Source organism: Aythya marila (genome assembly GCF_965140915.1).
Source record: "Aythya marila genome assembly, chromosome: 17".
Lineage (NCBI taxonomy): Eukaryota > Metazoa > Chordata > Aves > Anseriformes > Anatidae > Aythya > Aythya marila.
Genome location: NC_139058.1, coordinates 9,898,941 through 9,920,066, shown reverse-complemented (window position 1 = coordinate 9,920,066; position 21,126 = coordinate 9,898,941). Strand labels below are relative to the sequence as shown.

At 45.5% G+C, this 21,126-nt stretch overlaps 1 protein-coding gene across 6 annotated transcripts in view; it reads left to right on the top strand.

Moving 5' to 3' along the window:
- The window catches only part of HIC2 (HIC ZBTB transcriptional repressor 2), a 74,495-nt gene extending 62,234 nt beyond the window's left edge, over positions 1-12,261 (top strand). For 3 of the 6 annotated variants that reach the window (XM_082773774.1, XM_082773773.1, XM_082773776.1), the window contains 2 exons: positions 3,172-3,310; positions 9,545-12,261. In XM_082773774.1, coding sequence (XP_082629900.1) covers positions 9,581-11,293 — 1,713 coding nt within the window. In that variant the 5' untranslated portion in view covers positions 3,172-3,310; positions 9,545-9,580 and the 3' untranslated portion in view covers positions 11,294-12,261. Of the gene's footprint in view, positions 1-2,674; positions 2,797-3,171; positions 3,311-4,751; positions 4,885-8,254; positions 8,314-9,544 lie in introns of those variants that run through there. The other 3 variants (XM_082773775.1, XM_082773777.1, XM_082773778.1) reach the window with 3 other exon arrangements.
- The last annotated feature ends 8,865 nt before the right edge of the window (positions 12,262-21,126 follow it).

Here is a 21,126-nt window from a genome sequence, read left to right as displayed (position 1 = left end):
ATGGGACGGCAAAGTTTGTTTCTCTACTCACTGGCACCTGGCATATGGTGAGAGAGATGACATTTTGGTCCAAGACTGTGACTGCCCACGTCCTCCCCGCACCCCTCAACACGGAGCTTAGTGGAAATGTAAACTACTGCAACACGTTCACAGCATTAGCGGTGTTCTGTATGCAGATGCTCCTGCGCAGACTGCTGCTCTCTGCAGAAAAGTTTGCTGAGTCCACAACAAGAAATAAAACTAAGCAGGCCAATTGAGAGGATCTTTATCAAACCCTCTCCCATTTCTTCTAGTACTCCGAAGCCTTGTTTGCTCTAACAAACCCTGTAACTAAGGGGTCTGAGTCACAACAGCTCGTGGATTTAACACTCCCAGCTGTCTGCCTCATCCCTGTCCTGGAGATCCCTCCCCAGTCGCAGGGACAGCTGAAAGCCATGCATTTGCTCCAGAATTGCTGCATTTCACAACCCAGCTATCAGCTTGTACCTGCGGTGACTCAGAGCCCTAAAGCTGTGCTGCAACGGGGAGGCTGCTGTAAGACAGCCTCAGCTGGAAAAGGGTCACAGCGTTCCTTCCCCACCGCGCCCCCGGAGCAATGTCCGGCACGAAGCTGCCACCCCGAGCACCCCCTGCCAACTGTAGCTCACCACAGCGAGGAGCAGACCCCGTGCTTTTAGGACCAGAAGCATCTTCTCACTCCATGCAATTCATAGGGTTGTGGATTCTGCCTAACACTCTCTAGGATTAGCTGGGAGGTAGCAGCAGTCCTTTAGTCATGTCCTAAATTCTTGCATTGTAAAGGGAGAATTCTGTATGCCAAGGCTCAAAGGTAGCTGGGAGACAGGAGTTTTGCATACCAAAGGGCCCCTACCTGGTGGGTGGGTAGGGGCTCCCTTCCTCCTCTGAGGACTGAGCTACTCCACTGACTGTGTGGGTATTTTATTGCAATAAGGAGTCCTTAGATCAGTGTGGGGCATCAAAGCTGCCTGTACCACTTGCAATGCAGTTCCGAGCTGGAGCTGAGCCTGCTCAGTTGCTGCAGGGCTGCAGGAGGACCCGACATCTATTGCTGCTCACTGGCTTCTGAGCCTTTATTTGTGCCACTGCTGTGCTGACATCAACTGTGCTCTGCAGATCTGCCAGGGTTTGTGGTGCCTGGCTCTGCCTGACAAGATCTCCGACGTCCATGCCTCTGCTTTTCTCCTCGCATCTGAGGGATCTGGGCAGTCTTCATGTCAACGCTGAGAATAGATGTATAGTATACAAAAGCTCTGTTTAGGAATTGGCAGGAAGCTTTATTTCTGACTGCAGCGTGATGTTCTAGCAGTAGGAAACACCTTTGTGTTAAGCAGTTCTCTGCTAATCTCTGCCCTAGAGGGGAAACACAACTATGGAGAAGAGCTTCTTGCTTCACAGTAGCAAGAAGTAAATTGCTGTAATCTGGGTGTAAATCTGCTCTTGAGCTACTGTCTCGAAACCAGTCCAAAAAATACCTCAATGCAGCATTCAGCCTTCCTTAAGCTGAGTATTGCTGAGGGTTTTGCAGAGTCCCGATGCTGGCAGGCGAGGTGCCTTGCTTTTAGGCAGTCTGGAGGGTGTGATCTGCTGGAGAGGGGAGCTCCAGCTCCCCGGGGCTCAGGCCCTTTGTGCCTAAAGCTGAAGGCCGTTTCAGTGTGGGTTGGCCTGTTTGTGCTGGCAGCGGCCCGTTGTCCGTAGTTCAGCAAATGCTCTTGGATCAGCGTAGCCCAGGTCAGTAAGCAAACACTTGCTTACATTTCACTTCTTCATTGTATTGACAAGATTTAAAAATCGACAGCCCATAGCAGTCAAAACAGGACAATCTGAATACAAAAGCCCTGTTAGCTCATTGTAGAAGGGATTTAGTTACAGAACTGTGGGGTAAGAACGCAGGTGGGAATAATGGGAACATGCTGTCCTGGGCCTGAGCCCAGCAGATGTCTGGGAAGAATGAAGATCTCCTTACATTCGGTGTCCTTTTCGTGAAGACACTTCCTAGCTGCCAGGCCACTGTCCCCCCTTCCATTCCCTGTCCTCCAGATAGATTCCTTATTGTAAGCCTTTTTCATTCGGCCTTTTATCTTTTAAGGTTGAACTGATAATCGATATTCTTCTAACTTTTCACATGTAAGATTTCTATCTCCAACAGCACAGCTGGAGACATGCAGCCATCAAGAGCTCTGCAAAAGCTCCATTTTGCCAGGAAGGTCTAAAACCTATTTTAAATCCCTGAACAGCCACAGGCTTATTTCTGGTGGGTTGTTTCTTTTTCCCACTGGGGGAGCAGCATCAGTTGTAGAGAGAGACCCATACTTAGCCATCTACCCTGCAAGTATCCTCTTTGATAACTGCCAGAGCTGATTACAGGAACTGCTGGAGGAGGATATGCGCTGCAGAGGATATCCTAGGTTTGACAAGCTGAGTGTCTGTGGGACGTGCCTTTTCTTGACATGCAAAGGATGTTGTTGTTTTTACCTTTGGGCAGGGAAGGGTGGAATTACACCTCAAGTTTTGTGACTCTCGTATGAGCTGCAGTTCACCATGAATCAGCTTCATCTCCAGTCTCCAAGAACGGAGACTCAAATTGTTAGCGAAGCATTATTATAAACAGGAGTGGGTACACAAGATTCCCTTTTTCCTCTTCCTTGCTCCACAGATGTAACAAAAGCCAAAGGACTTGGCTCAACTATGACCACAGGCTACCAGGGGCTCGGGAAGAGGGACAGGGAAAAGGCCCCACCGCAGAGGATCAGCATTCATGTGTTTCTTTCATTGCCTGTATGTGGGGAACAAGACCATGAAGCTCTGGCACCGTGCTCTTCTTGTTGTAGAAGCATTTCTAAATGACGATATTTAGTTGCCTGAGTTCGTGGGCAGAAGGAAGCTGGTGCAGACACCCTTGGGATCTGCTGCTCCTGGATCCGTGTCGCCTGCTCCCCCCACAGCTCAGTGCCGTTGGAGTCGTGAATGGAGATGGCCCGAGCAAGTCAGCAAGAAACTTGCAGAGGCCTTCTGCCGTGTTCACTGCAGCTCAGCAGCTCCGGGGAGATGGGTGGAGGGGAGGTTGTTCTAGCACTTACATTTTTAAGGCAGGTGGCCATTTTAAAATGTACGTTTCAATTTTGATTGCAGTTTTTTAATTGCATTTAACAGCGCCTGGTTCTCCATTCTGCATCCGTGCAGCCACGTTCTATTGATGGCCTGTTGTGATTTCAATGGAACATCATGGGATGTACCTGGCACGTCGGGCAGCACTGGATGGAGGTGCCTTTAGCCCAATGTACCTGGCATGGTAAGCGGCAACCAAGCGGTTAATCTGCATTCTACTGCTCGTAGTCTCAGCTTGTATAGCAAGGTGTTCCTGCTTTGCTGCAGCCTTGCAATGACTGGAAATCACTTTGCTCTCCTGATGTTAGTGCTTTCATGCACGTAGGGCCCCTACCCCTTTCACCGATGGCGATTCCCCTTCCCTGTACAGTTTGCCATGCAGTAGGGAAGGGACTAGCCATGTCAGGCTCTGCTTGCTCTTCTAGGACAGGAAAGAGAAGGGACTGGGGACATCATCTGCCTCTTTATCTTCTCTCCTCTTTGGGGCAGGAGCTGGTAGCAGTTGAGCATGTATTGCCCACGTACCAAACGTCCAAACGTTGCCGCACGAGGGTACCAAACAGGTGCTTGTGTCCATAAGCAAAACAATTTCTGTGGGAGTCCTGCAAGAGCTGCTTCAGGGAGCCGGGAGGGCAGTTCTGCCTGGCACTAATTGGAATGTAACAAACTAAATAAGGGCCACTTTAAGTTTGCTGATGTGGTATCCTCTGTGAAATAATCCTCCATTCTCCTTCTCCTTTCCATGTCCACAATTGCAACAACAGCTGCGCATCCTGCTCTGCCTTGCATGTTGCTTTCTCTCCCTTGCCCAGCTCGCAGACCTCTTTCCGAGTAACTCAACATGTTGTTCTTACCTATTTTGAAGTGTGAGATATTCCTGTGTGAAAACAAGGGTGCTGCATCCTGTTTTCTGCTTGAGATCACCCCAAAGAGCTTTTGCTGCTCCACTGCCAGTGATGAACAAAGTGCATGTTCTTGCCTCTGCTTCCACATTCTGCTGTCTGCCTGCTCGCAGGGGCTGGGGATAGGGAACCGTGTGGGCTAACACAGCTCGTGCATTCCTCTGTCTGCCTCTGCTGCTCTGGAATGTGAATACATTTACAAGGCATGGGCTAATGACCTGCCAACTGCAGCTCCTAGGGGGAAGGTTAGCAGCCATGAAAGACCACCTCACTGATACCTCAGGAGAGCCATGGAAATAAGTTCTGTTGGGATGTGGGGAGAGGAAGATCAGATGAGCCGGTGAGCAACAGGAAAGCTCTTCCCACTGGGGTCTTCCAGTGTTCTAAAAGAGTTAGTTCCTCTGAGACTGAAGGGTGGAAAAGCGATCTGTTTCAGTTTCACCCAGATCCAGTAGTAGATGGACAAAGTATTTTTAATATTAGAAGTAAATTGGTGGAAAGAGCAACATAGGAAATGAGTGATTCTGTTTTGTCTTGTTCTTCCCCATGCTCACTACTGCAGCGTGTGCTCAGTGCAGCAGAACTGCTTGGGAAGGCAGAGATATAAGCCAGCAGGCCACTATCTTGTCCTAAGTATATTATAACATGCACAGTAGGCTAGCGCTTTGATGGCATCTAATTTGATACATCACATCTAATCTATTTGTTGGTTTTTATCTGCAGTACGGTTAGTGCACTGCTCAGGTGCTCGGTGTCTAGCCTTCTCATCCATCTACAAATCCTCTACGTGAAATGAGTGATTCCTTAGATCTGTTTTTGATTGATTCTTTGCTTCACTGGTGTTGCTTCTTAAAAGGTAAACAATATTCATATGCTGCAATCTATAACACAGAGGTGAAATCAAATAGCATCTCCTGCCAGAGGTTGCTAGGATAACCCATTTAGCATTCATTCAGGAATTACTTTTATGAAGAGATGTAGCACTATTAAAGAGAATCAAACCTGTAATGAATATGTAGATTTTATACTACTTAACGGGGTGAAGGCATTCCTCTTCTCCTGTATTTGGCAATCTAATTTTAGTGATTTCCAGAGTCCTTATGGAAATTGAGAGCAAATTATGTTTTTCCTGCTTTGTAGTGAGAGCAGCAAAGCTCCTGGAGCAGCTGGTACGTTCTGCACCATCTTCATACCCACTGGATCACTGTGTGCTCCAGGCTGGGCACAGCAGCTCAGTTACCCAGCTCCCTGGGCACAATTGCTTGTGAAAATGCTATCAGCTCTTAGCTTGCGTAGCTTTGTTTGATGTGTGGCATCTGCTTGCAGCATTACTGCATTCTGTGATTTGTGCCCTGTATTTCCCACACCTTTGCATGTGCTGTGTCTCAGTGCCATGGATATGGTGGAGGTAGTGGAGAGCCTCAGCCTTGCTTCCTTCCTCACTTGCACAAGAATATGTGGCAGGTTCACTGCTCTGAGAACTGCGTGCCTTGAATGACTAGGAAGCAACCTAAATCTGAAAAAAAAAACCATCTCGAATGCTAATTGAACAAAGCCTTTTGTGATTGTTTTAATTGCAAAGGAATAAAATTTTGCACACCAACTTCAATGCTAATAGACTATGGCCCCAGTGAGATATTTACATATTCTTTAGGTTTGTTTGGTGGGTTTTTTTTTGTTTTTTTTTAACCTGAAATGCAGCTGCTAGGCCTCTCCTTAGCCAGGGCTCCTCTGAATGGGGAGTTTATTTTTTGTATTTATGTGCAGAAGAAAGAAAAGGAAGGGGTCTTAAAAATTGTACTGAAATACATGAAATATAAACCACTGTAATTTTTCAGGGACTTTTGGGGCTTTTGTTGTTGTTATTGGTGGTGGTAGCCAAATGTTCAGGGTTTGTTAAGAGCCATTCTCTGCCAACTAATGGATAGCAAGGCTTTTGTAAGGCTGCACCTGCCATTTGTTTGGGAAGATCTGCTAACTTTTATGCTGGACTTAACCTTGTAGTTATCTTTGGTCCCATGCTTTCAGCTAGAAGTGAGATCTCAGGAATGCCACAGATTAAGGAATAATGCCTGCTTCTCTCTTTGCTAACAAGATTTCCAACACCCCCCTCTTTCCCTACCCCAAAAATGCATCATTGCTAAGAAGTGTTTATAACTGGTCAGCTCTGATAGACATCTCAGAAGGGATTTCTTTGTGTTCAGGACTACACAAGATACCGAAGCCAGGCTGATGCTATAAAGCTTTTGCCAACAAAGGTACGCAGTCAAAGGGTGTGTGCTCTGACCCACCTGGCTGTCCTGGGAAAAGCGCTCAGTGGGCAATGCCTGGCAAACCTTTAAACACGGGGCTCTGAACTAGGCTGAAGGTTTTCCTGCCTTGTTAATTACATTCATTTTGTTGGGGCTGCTAAATCCACGTTAGACTTCAGCTAACAAATTCAAATGTGATAGGCAGCGTTGTAGTATTTAAAGCTGACCACTGCTTTTAAAACCTCCTAGAGGTAATGACTGACCCCATACTTACGTCCTACTGAACATGAGTACTTTTGTAAAATTTGACAGGTGAGATAAATAGAAGTAATTTAAACAACTTGTACTATGCTAATTTTTCTGCTGCAGAATGTCCTGAGATTTAATAATAACATTATCTTCCTCATAAAGGTCAGTAAAAAGCAAAACTATAATTCTACGTCAGCTTCCTGGGCTTTCCCTGCAGGCTCATTACCTGGCTTCAAGATCATTTAAATCAGAAAGAAAAAACAGAAGTAAAAATCCCAAAATATTTCCTGCCAGTAGCAGCAGCAATCCTTGACTTTTTGCAAAGGCTTAGACAAACACGTACACAGAGATTTCTAGGCACTGCTTCAGGTGCCACATGAATGGGAAATAAGCTCACTTTTAGTTCAGTAACATACTTTTTTATCAGTGTGTTTAGGAAAAAAAATACTGGCTATGCTGTTTCCTTTCCCTTCCTGCATTTCTTTTTTTGATGGAACACTTACAAATCCTATTGAGGGATTTTGTGTGTTATATGCGTGGAGAAGCACCATTCTATCTGCAGTGAAAATAGTGTAGTAATGGGCTGTCTCCTGAGCATGATGCATTTATACAGAGAGATGCTGTGTTACGTTGCAAGCCATGTTTTTGTCCTTCCCTATCGATATATCTTGGTGACCCAGAAGCAAGTGCTTTTACTGGCCTGGTTAGATAAAAGTGGGTATTTGGTGCCTCTCTTGTTGCTTCCTCCTTTTAATCAGCAATTCTGGAAGCAAGCCACTAAAGCCAGACACATCGCCTGCGTGCTGCAACTCTGATGTAGCTAATTACAGCAAAACTTGTTTTTAAAGTGCTCAACACTGCTCAGCGCTGGTAATCCCTGTCTCTGTCGTGTTTTTGTGATGCTGCAGAATGAATTTCTATGGCAGAAACACTACAGAGAGAGAAGAACTAACTGGCTAATACCACGGCAAGCCTGCATTTCCTTCTTTGGCTGCAACGCTTTTTAAAGGCAGCCACCTCAGGGAACAGTATTCATGTGCCAAAGGCTCAGTGGTGGATGCCCCATCTACTGGGTTCTCATCCACTGCTGGAACGGATGGGAACAGAAGAGAAAAGCAGAGCAGGCATTTTAGCTGTGGGTCAAGGTGAAAAGCCCCTGAGATCCGTGCGGGTGCAGAACTAAGTGGCAGGGCACTGAGCAGGGGCCACAAAATTGTACCAAACGCCTAACCGAATTTCAGGCTAGCCAAGTGGAGACATGTGTCCCGTGGAAGAAGGGAGGCACATCCTCGGCATTTCTTTTGGTAACCACAAAAGTACCATGCTAGCGAGTCAGCAGTATGGGAGGAAAAAATGCATTAGTTTACTTTTCTGTAGCTTTTTTCATAAAGAAAAATCTTTTTGTTGTACAGAAATGGATGAGGTAAATTTACCACCTTTCTGCCAACTGAAATCTTTCTATTAATCACCAGTCAGTAAGAATCACGTTTGAAAAAGGCTTATTTTTACTAATGAGAGTCTCACTCATATTTCTTTTCCTCGAGTACACATACTTGACCCCGAGAGAAGATAATTCAGTCTAATGCTTCATCATTTGAAGTCTGATGGGACAGAATGTGGTAATGGGGCTCACAAGCAATAAAAACATTAACTCAAGATGATTTTAAGACAAAACTTAAGCTCTTCATTTCTATGGATGTATGGCCCGCTCCTCCTTCAAAAGCAGAAATCTGTTTCAATAATAACATGAAGTGGGAAAGGAATGAAGAAGGGGAAGGCTAAAGGTAGCTGTTTTATGTCTGGTATTTAATTCCTATGTTTGAAATTCAGCAATTGCTTTAAACCAACTTTAAACTAACAGATAAATGCCTATTACAAATAGTAGCTGGCACTTTCGAACAAAAGTCTCAACAACAAAGTAAAAAAGAAAAAGATCTTGGATTTCTGAAAGCAGCCCCAACTTTAAATTCTAGTTATTATGTGCTTTACTAGCTACCAAATTTGCAGTTGCAGTTAGTTAATTCTGATCCTCCTCAAAGTAGATGTTTCCTAAGCGTCATACTACTGGGAAAGTCAATATAAATATCTAAACTAAAACACATCATAAATACTGTTTGTGAAACACATGAACTACGCAGAGGGAACCACAATCTTCCTCTCTTCTCAGTATTTCAGGGCAGAGAGACCGTGACTTGAGACAGGTTATTTGACTCTATCAGTTGAAACAAAATTCCTTCAAGCTAAGGGAGGGGAATTGACTTAAGAAAACAGTTTCAGATTGCTGAAGACTTTTGGTGGCATTTGGCTCGCTCAACACCCTGAATTTCAGCCAGCTCGGGGTTGATTCTAGCCCCTGAGGTTAGTGGATTGGGCTGTGGACATTGCCAGGGGGCTGGTTTTTAAAGCAGCCTTTCATACTCTTAAAGAGATTTCCCATTCGCACCTCAGTGTGATTAATTCCATCTCCTACAGATTTAGTTGCTACATGTCATTTTCACAACCCCAGAGCCACCGGGTTTTGTAAGACTTCAACATGTAAAAGCCAGGAAACAAACTCCATGGTAAAGCAGGGAAGCTGCAGCTTATGCCAATTATTTTACATGCTCAGATACGCAAACGGCAGAGAGGTAGATGCTTCTTTTTTCTTCCCTTTTTCTATCTCCCCATTCACCCTTCAGATTTGCACCAGGGAAGGGAAACAGCTTTCCTCTGTACCTAACTATTGTTTCCTCGCTGGTAGCTTTTGAATGCTAATTCCAGCCAATGCTGATTTCTTTTGTAAAAAGATACTCGCAAATCTGAGTTTTGAGAGAACCAAAAATGAGAGCCACTGATGAGAACCACTCCTGTCTGTGCTCTGAGCAGGATCACAGCTTGCAAGGCTGGATCATTCCCAGGCCTCCTTAGTCAGTGTCAAGCCGAAGGCAGCCTGCACCGTGTTAAGCCAGTCTATTAAATGTCGACTTGCTCAAGTGGAAACAGCAGGTTCACACTTCTCGTCCTCCTGTTTTGCAGGTGGTAAAGTGAAGGTGAAAGGAAGAGAAGGTGGAGATGGAACTGCCAAATCATGCCAAACAACTGCTACTGCAGCTGAACCAGCAACGAGCCAAAGGTTTCCTCTGTGATGTGATCATTGTGGTAGAAAATGCCCTGTTTCGTGCCCATAAGAACATCCTGGCAGCCAGCAGCATGTATTTCAAATCCCTTGTCCTGCATGACAACCTGATTAACTTAGACACGGACATGGTGAACCCCACCGTGTTCCGGCAGATCTTGGACTTTATTTATACTGGTAAGCTCTTAACGACTGACCAGCCCGGTGAACAGAACTTTAATGCTCTCCTCACCGCAGCAAGCTACCTCCAACTGCACGACCTGGCAGCTCTCTGCAGAAAGAAGCTGAAGCGGAGCAGCAAGTCCTTTGCTGGCAAGGCCGGCGGCCTCGGGGTCGGGAGATCCGCCAGGAGTCAGAGACTTTCCACCGCTTCGGTCATCCAAGCTCGCTATTCAGGGTCAAATGAGGGGATGAAGGGCTCGCACTCGAAGGAGCTGTCAAAGGGAAAGCTCTCCGATGACGAGGTCTTCATCAGCAGCTCCAACCAAGAGAACTGTCACTCCTTAAGCAGGGGAGCCAGTAAGAACGGCGGTGGGGGCGGCAGCGCGAACGGGAGCACCGGCGACCAGGAGCTAGGCCTCGACCTGTCCAAAAAAAGCCCGTCGCTCCCTGTTGCAGCCTCCCACGATGACACGCAGCACAGCGAAAGCCAGCACGGCTCTCCCCAATCTGCCTCAGCCCCCGCAGCCAACAGTGCCTCATCGTTCGACGAGTCTGGAGTCGGAGCCCCTCACAGCATGGCGGACAGCAGCGACCCCATGGAGATGGATCTGAGCGAGGAGTGCCACCACGCGCTGACGGAGAGCAGCCAGCGCAAGGGCCTCCGGCACTCGTCCCGCAAGAAGGAGTGGATCAAGAAAGACAGCGCCTTTGACCGAAAGGAGGGGAGCAAAGACAGGGACGAGGGCGAAGGGCTGCCCAACGGCATCCTGCTGGGGCCCTTGTCCAAATCTGTGGAGCGGAGCTTGGCCGGAGCCTACGGCGCAGACCTGCCCTACCCGTGCAAGGAGGAGGTGGAAAACGGGAAGGAGAACAGCGACGACAGCGGCCAGAGCGAGAGCGAGAGCGGCGGGCACACCAGCGCCAACTACGTCTACCGGCAGGAGGGGTTTGAGCCAGTGGCCTACGGCGACAACCTGTACGTCTGCATCCCCTGCGGCAAAGGCTTCCCCAGCTCCGAGCAGCTGAACGCCCACGTGGAGACGCACACCGAGGAAGACCTTTACATCAAGGAGGAAGGCACGTACGGCAGCAAGGATGAAGCTGAGGATTTGTCCAACCCCAACCAGGCCTACGCCGCCGAGTCCCGGCCCTTCAAGTGTTCGGTGTGTGAGAAGAGCTACAAGGATCCAGCGACGCTGCGGCAGCATGAGAAGACTCACTGGCTGACACGGCCCTTCCCTTGCAACATCTGCGGCAAGATGTTCACGCAGCGGGGCACCATGACACGGCACATGCGCAGCCACTTGGGGCTCAAGCCCTTTGCTTGCGAGGAATGCGGGATGCGCTTTACCCGGCAGTACCGACTGACAGAGCATATGCGTGTCCACTCAGGAGAAAAACCTTACGAATGTCAACTGTGTGGTGGGAAATTCACCCAGCAGCGCAATCTGATCAGCCACCTGCGAATGCATACCTCTCCCACATAAGCCAAAGACTCCAGAATGAGCTTCGAGCCCATCCGCAGTGATTTACCTTTCTGTAGACTTGCTGCTTAAAAAAAAAAAAAAAAGAAAAAAAGAAAAAAAAAACAAACAAAAAAGGGGGCAGCTCCCCACACTCTGTTCAGTCATGGGAGGCCTAAACAAATGTAGCTTTAACATTTAAAAAAAAAAAAAGTTCCTTTTTTCCCTTTTTTTAAAAAAAAGAAAGGTCCACAGCCAAGCTGATGCATTTAGTCCAACTCTCCCTCCAAATCTTGGTGATCTGGCAAGAAATGCCGCTTCTCTTTGAGCACGTTGACTTCTTTGCCATATTGATTACCTGCAGCGGGAAGCAGGACTGTGGGGGAACTTTTGACCTCCGCTGGCTGCCTCCTCCCTGCCTCGTTCCTTTGTGTTGCTGTTACCCTACTCACATCCTCTTTTAACATCCAACTCAGTAGGGGCATTTCTTGCCATTAAAGAAAAAAAGTACATCTTTTCAGCGGCCTGAGCAGCTGTGAAATAACACAGCATCACCCTCACGAGCGTGGCAGCTGTGTCTGTGGACCATCTCACAGGGTCGGCAGCCCCTTTGGATCCGGTGGGAAAGCCACAGCAGTGGTGGGACCCCCCAGCCGTGCCCATGGGCTGCCCAGGGTGGGGAGAGCAGCCTCCCGAGGCGTGCACTGCCAGAGTGCTTCACTTCAAGAAGTGGTGATGCTTCCCTCGCCGTCCCTCCCTCTTTTCGTTTTGATCTTTCTCCCTGGCACGCATAACCACACGCCACCCTTCCCCACAAAACACGCAAACCTCTTCTGCCTTACCCATGACTGAACAGGGCCTGGATGCCCTGGGAATTTCCTTCAGTGAGCAGGGGGTCGTCTTTACTTTTCTAGTAGTTTCGTATGAATATTCTTTGCTTAGAGGTACTTGTTTTATTAAAGGAAAAACCATTGTAACGTTTATGTGAATGTTTGAACTGGAAGGTCTGAGGTTAATTCTAGGGTGGGTGGGTGGGGAGGGGGTTTGATGTAGGCTGGACTTGCTACAAGTTCCTTAGGTACTTTTTTATTATTTTTTATTTTATTTTTTGTGTGTGTGTATGTTTTTAGCTTTCCTCCCTCACTAAAGAGCGAGTCTGTGTGGACAGACTTGTTACCTTTGCTACCTCTTGAATTCATGAGAACAATAAGATGGTTAGTGAAAGATTAGGCATTTTTTTCTCTTATTGTAAGTAATTAAATGTATAAAAGTAGAAGCTAAATTAAAGTTAAGGGATTTTTACCACCCTGTCCTTCCATCGAAAGTCAGCTAGAGAAATGTTAACGCAAAGCTTGGCCAAAGACAAAGCAAAAAATACGCAGCGCCAGAAGCTGTGCTGGCTGCTTGGATTGGCTTGCTGGCAGCCTCTTGGCTGGTTGTAGTAACTTTTAGATAAAAGAAGAAAACTTCTCTGAGCTTTCTGGGCCCTTTCCAGCTTTGTTTATTGACTCTGGATACTTTGGGGAGAGGAAAATGTCCCCCTCATCTTCCGCTCCCCCAGCACATCTGGGTCAGTCTGCAAACACCTGGCAGGACAGAGGGTGAGGGCATAGCAGCCTATAATTTACTAGAATCCAGAGTGCAATAAGGTGGGGGAGAGGAGGAGAAAGCAAACCAAAGTGTTTCATATCCTCCCTTTTAGACAATTTAACACACGCACACAAAAAGAAAGAAAAATGAAAAGAAAAAGAAACAAAATGTTCTTGCAACATCTGCATAAGACATCACAGCCAACAGCTGCTATTGGTTTAGGAGAGAAGACAGAGAACGTAGCCCACCGATTCTTGGCCCCCTTGACTTTGTTGGCGTGACCTTGTGGAAAGCTATGGCTTATTTCAAGCCTCCCGTGACTGTGGTGGTAAAAATTCACAGCCAGTAGAATCATCCCTTCTGAATTGAGTAAGGTTTACACTTGCGTTTTTTCATATTTTTTTTTCTGCTCAAACCAGTATAGTCTCTATGCGTAGGGTTTACCAAACCTCATATTTTGTCTTTTTTTAAAAAACAAAAAACGAAACCATTTTTTTTAAGTTTTGACCAAAAAAGAAAAACGAAAAAAAAAGGAAAAAGTGAGCATGTTTAACTAAAACAAAGAAATATAAGCTTCATTTTGTTTTGTTTTGTTTTGTTTTGTTTTGTTTTAAGGTAGACTAGTCCAAAAGAAGTTTTTGGGTCAATTGAATGAACTGAGGAAACTGGAATCCAGGCTCCAAGCAATAGAGAACCCAACTGCGCCTTGGCCTGGTGTCACGTTACAGGGAACACGCTCGCCCCTCTCCTGCCCGCTCCGCTCTGCTTCTGCTCGTGCCATTGTCTGCCTGCTCCGGCCCCGCTGCGAGCTGGGGGCATGAGGGGAGCCTGGCCTTCTTTTTGCTCATTGTGCCGCGATGCACTGTTTTCTTTTGCGGGGTTAGGTGGGTTTTTAGTGTCTTTAGCACTTCCACGTTTTGAATATATATTGAATTCTTCTCCCCTCGATTCCCTGCCAAGCCCTGAGAACGTCCCCGGAGTCGTCTCGGGGTGAGACGGGGAAGGCCTTGCCATCTACCTTTTTCTCGGAGCAAGTCTCAGCAGGGCCCAGGGACAGCCGTGCGAGATGAGTTCCTAGGCACTTTGACCCTGCCTTTCCCTTCCCTCCAGCAGCCCGCAGGCTGAGCTGGACCCCGGGGCTGCCTGCCGAGCACGGCTCCCCTTGCCTGGCTCCAGACCCGTGGAGCCCAGTTTGCCCGAACAATTTTTATCTCTTTTGGTGAGCGGCACGCGGCTGGCGCTGAGCTCTGCCCCCCGCTGCCACTGCCCCCCTTGGCTGTGCCCTGCGGTGGCTCTGGCCCTGGGGACAGCAGGAGCCTGAGCAGAGCCCCCCTGGGAGCAGCCGGAGCTGCTGCCCTCAGTTAGTGCCATTTTTACAGCACGTGTGTGGGTGGTGCAGCCTCTCCTAACCCCTCCGCCCCTCCAGGCCCCCGCTTCATTTTTTTTTAAGCCTTGAGAATCATTGTGACGATTCAGGACCCAATGCTATTTGATTTTTTTTTTTTTTTTTTTTTTCCGGAGCGTTTTTTTAAACTTTACCCCCCTCCCCCAGCACTTAAACAATACGACATAAAGTCTGTGTACAGCGAGAGTATTGTACAAAAGGAAATTTTGTTCTTTTTTTTTCAAGTAGCTGTGTAAAGTTGTGTTCCATAGATTGAGTATAAACAACATTTTCCAAATTGTGACAGTAATAATGAATAACTAATAATACTCAAAACTTCAGGGACTGTTTAAGGCCTGCTTTGGGCCTGAACACTCAACTGCATTTGTACGACATAGTATTGTATCAAACATTTTTCTGTATTTTAATGAGAAAGCAAAACACTAGTTTCATATTTAAGATTTTAAGAGTTTTAGGGTGGGGGGGAGGGAGTTGCATTTTTTTTTAATTTTATTTTAATTTTTTTTTTTGAAATACACAAAGAGCCTCAAGAGGAATAAAGCAATTTAAAAACAACAAAAAAGAAAAAAAAAAAAAAAAAGAAAAAAAAGAGGCCTGGCAGCTTAAGTATATGCTTTAGTCACTTAGTTCCAGAATGTTTTCGGAATAACAGGAAAAAAAAAAAGATAAAATAGCAAAAGTTGTATAAAAAATAAAGAAGCTCATACCCAAATTCACAAAACTATTTTTTAAACCAAAGCACATTTGAATGAGTATGGAACCTCACTTGGCTCAGAAAAGTACTAATATATTTATCTCATTGTTTACATAAACTTTTACAGTTTCAGACCTCAACAGATCTAGGGGCCAGTCAAAATTAATCTTTGCTTTTTCCATTGGTTTGTCTTCTGAAGGCTACTGCAGCGTTCCCCAAACCGAGAGGGGAAACCTGCGACCCAGCCTGCATTCCAGCACTGCTCGGGGAGGGCGATCAGAAATACGGCACGGAGATTGAGGGGTTTTGTCTTCAACCCACGAGGGGCATCGCAGGAGAGACCCAGGCAGGACCGCGGAGGCACTCCTGGGAGTGTCTCCGTCTGGGCAAGCAGGAGGTGCTTTGGGCTAGGGCCACCGCAGCCAGGGCTTCCCAGGCCCTCGGTCTGCAGGTGCGGCAGGGAGGCGAATATTGGTATTTGGCCTAAACCAGCCGAGCTCTTCCTCAGAGGAGGAGGAGTGGGTAAAGAAAGGGTAGGGAGAGACGTGAGAAGCTCTGGAGATCAAAGAAGGGTGTTGGCAGAGGATGGTGGGAGCCGCTGTACCCAGCACATCTCCTTACCGCTAGCCATGGGTGAGCTGGGCTGAACTGTTTTCCAGTCCTTACTGCAGAACGTCCAAAACCAAATTCCTGGCAAAAAAAAAAAAAAAAAAGCCCAGCTCTGTGCATCTGGGGGAGTTAGCAGGAGCCACAGAGACCACAGAAGACACCAAAGAGCTATTGGCACGCAGCTTCTGTGAGGCTCTGTGGCTGCTGACGTGGCAGAGTACGCACAACTCTGAGCCGCCCGCCGCGCCGGGCAGGGGCTGCGCAGAGGCGGCCGACGTCCCCGCGAGGATGAGGCGGTGACTTGGGTAGCTTTAAGGGTCTGGGGTGAGGCAGAGAGCGCAGGTACGTGGCCTCCTGTTTCTGTCCAGAGCTGTGCTGGGGCCTGAGCTTCCCCGTTCGGACTGTCTGAGCCACCTTTTAGTTGAACAGCTGGATGGATTCACTCCAGACCTTACAGTCACGCGCAAAGAGACCGACCAAAACCTGCAAGGCTTTCTAGGTGAAACCTAAGCTTGATTTGCATGTTAGAACAGTCGAAAGATGACCAATGAAGATGGTTTGCTAAACTACCGCTGAAGCCAAAAAAAAGGATTTTTTTTTTTTTTTAAATTCCCCATCATTAGTCTTGACCCTTTGTAGCTTTTACCTTCTACACCAAAGCCACCTCAAACATTTGAGGGGGGGGGCTGATGGAAAATGAAATATTAATTTTGCCTGGTCTTAATATCTAACAAAGATGGTGCAAACACTATTTGACAGTGTTGTTTTTGTATCAATATGTATGTGCAGTAATGAATGTATTTATTTCTCAGATTCTGTATGCACAGTTTTGCAATGTAATTCAGAAAGTTGCAAACACAAAGATGTGTCCGCAGGGTCTTCTCTACAGGATTTCAAAAAAATGAAAAAAATATATTAAAAAAAAAAAAAAAGAATCTCAGAGACTCTCAGCATAGCCATAAACCATAACCTGTGAAGACAATACAAAGACTGGACTTTTGTAGCTTTGCATAGAAGAGGAATTTATGTTTTGCTGTATTTAAATGTTTCCAGTTACAGTGTCACTCTTTTAAGATTCCTGTTTTGTTTTTTTTTTTTCTTCTCTCTCGTGTGTGTGGAAAGCATTGTTTTCAAGCAGTGCAGGTTCAAAGTCTGGGTTAGCAGTATTTTACCGTGTCGCTTCAGTTCTGAAAAGCAGGAATATGGGTCTTGACCAGGGAAACATCCAGCGCACTCAGTCAAACAAAATTAATTCTGGGGTAAATGCTGGCAAAATTCAGAGAATGTAAAAGTTATCAGAGGAATGGTTGTGTGCTTCTGATTGCAACTCGTGACTGAGAGGGGTCTACGTCCTGCCTGAAGGTCAGGACAGAGCTCCTTTACCGACCCCCCTCTCTTCCTCCTTTCACTGTTTACTGTAGAAGCAATAAGGTCTGAAAGGTGGGGAGGTGATGCCCAAGGTAGCTGGAGGAAGCTTCGTGCCAAACTCAACAGCATTTGTGCCATTTTGTGATGGGCCTCGCAAACGACGTTGAAGCGTCAGATTCCCTGCCAAGTGAGGTGGTAAGAGTCCCTGGGAAAAGCTGTACTTCACAAAGCCTCTCGTGCCAGTATTGGTAGAGTTAGCAGTTATGGTCCTGCAATAACCATAAAAATGAGAACGAGGAAAGAGATGTTTGTTGGTTTGAGGGTACATGCCAAATTCAGAAACCTTCCCAATCAGCTGTACTGGAGTTAAGGGAAAAGTAAACCAAAAACAAAGCAAAAAATCCTCCCCACAGTTTAAATGGCTATGAGGTACTAAATGGTAAACATCTAGCTCTCTCTAGCCAGCAGAAATGCTTACCACTGAGATGGCATGTTTGATTAAACACTTATTGAAGCAGGAATTTAAATTCTAAATGAGCTCTGACCTGTGATCCTGCAGTATTTAATTGGTCTTCTAGCATTTTTTCTTGTTGTTGTTGTTTTTGTTTAAACTTAATGATTTTCTCAACTTCAACAAAGTCTCTTCATTTACTATAACCCCCCCTTTTTTTCCATAGTTACTCTTTCACTCCAGAACGGGTCACATTCTTGAAAACAAAATTTGGAGGTTGCTTTCAGCAGCTGCTTTTGCAATATTTTAAGTCCCATGGTACCTTATTGTCCTTTTTTTAGTGCAGGAGATAAGGAGGCAAGCAGTCGATGATTTTCAGCCCCTTTCTACTCCTTGTATTTGCATTTTTTCAGGGTAGGGGAAGAAAGCAATTTCACCTTTGACGATTTCCCAAGACACTCACTATATTTGCTACTTTCCTTGTAAAAGCAAAAGCTCTAGGATCCTCTGTGAGGCAGTTCAGCTCTGCTGTGGAGTTCCCAGCTGGGCCTCTTAGGAAGGCTTCTTCATTTCAGCCCTAGTTCATCTCTGTGCCACAATGTAACAGCTATTTATTCTGCTTTCCTTTTTTGAACTAACATGACTCAAAAATACTGAAACAGAAGTTCAGAGAGAGAAATTAATTTGTCATTCAGTCCTTCCTGCTGTCTCTTCTCCTGGAAGCCCAGTGGCTTCAAAATATAAACGGATCGGTGTTTTCTGAACAGAGGAGACCCTGTGGGATGCTGTAGGGAAGGTTTAAAACAATATTTTGTGCTGCAGTATTTGCTGGCAGTTAGGGGACACACCTCATAGTGCTTGCTTTTCCTGAAGAGTGGGATGTTTTTTAAACCTTCTCGTTCACAAGTTATCAATCGAAGCACCCGGACAACTGTTGCTCTAAATGCCACGAGAATTGAGGATAACTGGCTGAGGATAACTTTTCTAATGAGGACAGGACCTTGTTTTGGCTGGCTGGATATTTTCCCCCACTTTATTTTAATACTTTAAATACAACTAAAAAGGGGATGCTCCATCTCTCTCTCTCTCTCTCTCTCTTTTTAATTTTAAGCCTTAATTGTCAGTCAGTCTAGGTGCCCTGGATGTTTCCTGGGGAGGGGGAGAAGAGGGCAGGGCGAGGTAAAGGCCGACATTCCTGCTGCAATGTTCTGTTCATTTCCTTCAAGAGCTTGAATTCAGGTCAGAGCCACACGGAGTTGTGGCTTCAACTCAAGTGTCATATAAAAAGATACAGAAATTATAATATGATCTCAGCATTCAGAAATTTGCAGTCTTAATGTACAGTGATGAGAAACTGTTATTTTATGATCTTTTCATTAAAAGCTTGATTGAAAAATTACCTCTTCTGCTCTAGAGTTCACCTTGTTCCTACAGCTGACTGTGTCCATGTTTTCTCCTCCCTCATTTGTTCTTGCCCAGGGATTTGAACCAGCTGCTTCACAAAGAAGAGCCACTGCCTCACACAAACACAGCCAAAACAGCCACACACAGCAGTTTTATGCACTTACTGCTCGTAAGCCAGAATGTGGTGCTTGTTAGAATATAAGAAAGGATAAATAACATGGGCCAGGCTGGCATACAGGAAACGTGCAGGTGAAGGACAGTGGTGGTACCCTAATTTTACCTTTCTTGTTGTGACCCTGAGCAACCTGAGGCTGTTTCTGAACAGTCACTCTTGCTTTGCTCTGCTCATGTCCTAATGACAGTTTGAAAGCAGCCTCTGTCAGAGACAGAAGGAGGCAGATGCACCTCCTGATCTGCAGATCCCTGCAGTCTGTTTGGGCTGCACGTCTAACTCTGTAGGCCCATCTCCGAGGAGCAGAGAAGCATCTGAAGCAGAAAAGTTTCCTAAAAGAAATTAAGGTTCTCTATCCACATGTGGTGCACATAAACCAGGGAAATGCTTCCAGGGAAGATGACTGTAAGTAATGACAAAAGCACTGGTTGCAGATTTCGCCCTCTCAAATGCTAAAAACCAGTCATTTTTCCTTGGACAGGTGAAGTATGAACCTAGTGAAATTAATTAACATTTCTTTGGTCCATGTTTTAACAGCATTCCCAGTTGTTCCCAGGCCACCTTTCTGGATCTAAACATGCTTTCATATATATTTAATGAAGACAAATTAAGTATCTGCACCATAATGCAAGAGCCAAGCCTGATATTCTGCACCATTTCCCTTTGTCACACTGCGCATCACAGCAGTTGTGCTGTTTCTCCCAGAGCCCGTTGGAACGTCTTAATATTCAGCAGAGTAATCCTGGTGTTGAATTCCTGTATTTTGTTCTTCCTCTTCTTTTTAAGCGCAGTGCTGACTATATTTTAAAGTGACTGACTGAAGGAGCTTCAAGTTTAGTCAGTTTTCTGACAGGTTGCAAAGTCAGCAGCGCTGGTAAGAATATCATTTTTATTTGTCCTTGGAGATGTGTTTTACCCGGCAAGGTTAAGTAGAAGGACAAAAAGGAACAGAAAAACAGATGAAGAGCTACAGAAAACCAGCGGCTATTTTTCAACAGCTCAGATGTGGTAACGAGCCTGTACTCTTCTCCCAGCTACCGGTGACTTTTTTTCCTTTTTTTTTTTTTTTTTTTTAATATTTTTCTTTTTCCTTTTTTCTTCCCTTTTTTTTCCCCCTTAATTTCTTCTGGAAGTTTTTGCTTCCTGGCACCCACTTCTTTGTGGCATAAGTGGTTTCCAGCATAGTTAATAGATTGCATGTTCTATTTTACTTTCTTTGCCGCGGTCAGCTCCTTTTCATCTCATAAGATCCTGCGACAACTATACAGAACTCTTCATATAATAACTCACGACTGAAATGCAGCTGCTTCTGTGGTGGAACACTGAAATATGTACAAGTGAAGTGCCCAGCTCAGGATGTAAAGGATACCAGATATGTCTGGAATGCCTGGGAATTTGTACTTTTCATCCCTCTGCTTTCATTGCTCCCATTTATTGGTTGGTAGGACTTTTCTCCCAAACCCACACTTGCTTTCTCTCCAGTGCCTTTCTCCTTCTTGAGGAGTACACAGACGTTGGGTAAAACCTTCGAACGATAGCTTTGGTTTTGCTCTTTTGCAGGGAATACAATTTCAACAAAATTGGAACTCTTCCTTGGGAACAAAACTTCCAATTTTTTGTTAAATGAAATTTTGTTTCAGCCACTGCTGAAATACAATTTTGACCCTGCTGAGTAGATACAGATGCAGAATGTTTGTTTCATAAGAATTCTGATGACAGATATCATACTAAGAAGTTAAAAGGGAAGGACAGTTTTTTTTAATAAAGAATAACTTCAGGTCAGTAGAAGCCAAAAGACTAACACCTCATTTTGCAAATTGTTTCTAAAAAACGCCTTCATCCTGTTTTGTATTGAAACTAAAATCTGAAACACTGTTTTTTATCTGCAAGCAATGCCAAATTTTCAACAGCTCTTAGAATGCTGAAGCTATTACCACCTATTAATTCTGTGTATCTGCCTGGGTTTTGTTTGTTTGGATGTACTACAAAGTTGCCCAGGTTTAAACAAATTGATTTTGCGTGCACTTGTGCAAAGCCTGCTATGTACCAAGTGTAGTGTGACCTGGCTTAAGTCTGCAATAGCTAAAATTATGCATTTGCCTTAGCAAAACTCATTGTTCTTTGTCTACAAAGAATTTGTTATAGGAACAAAACCCTAAGCATG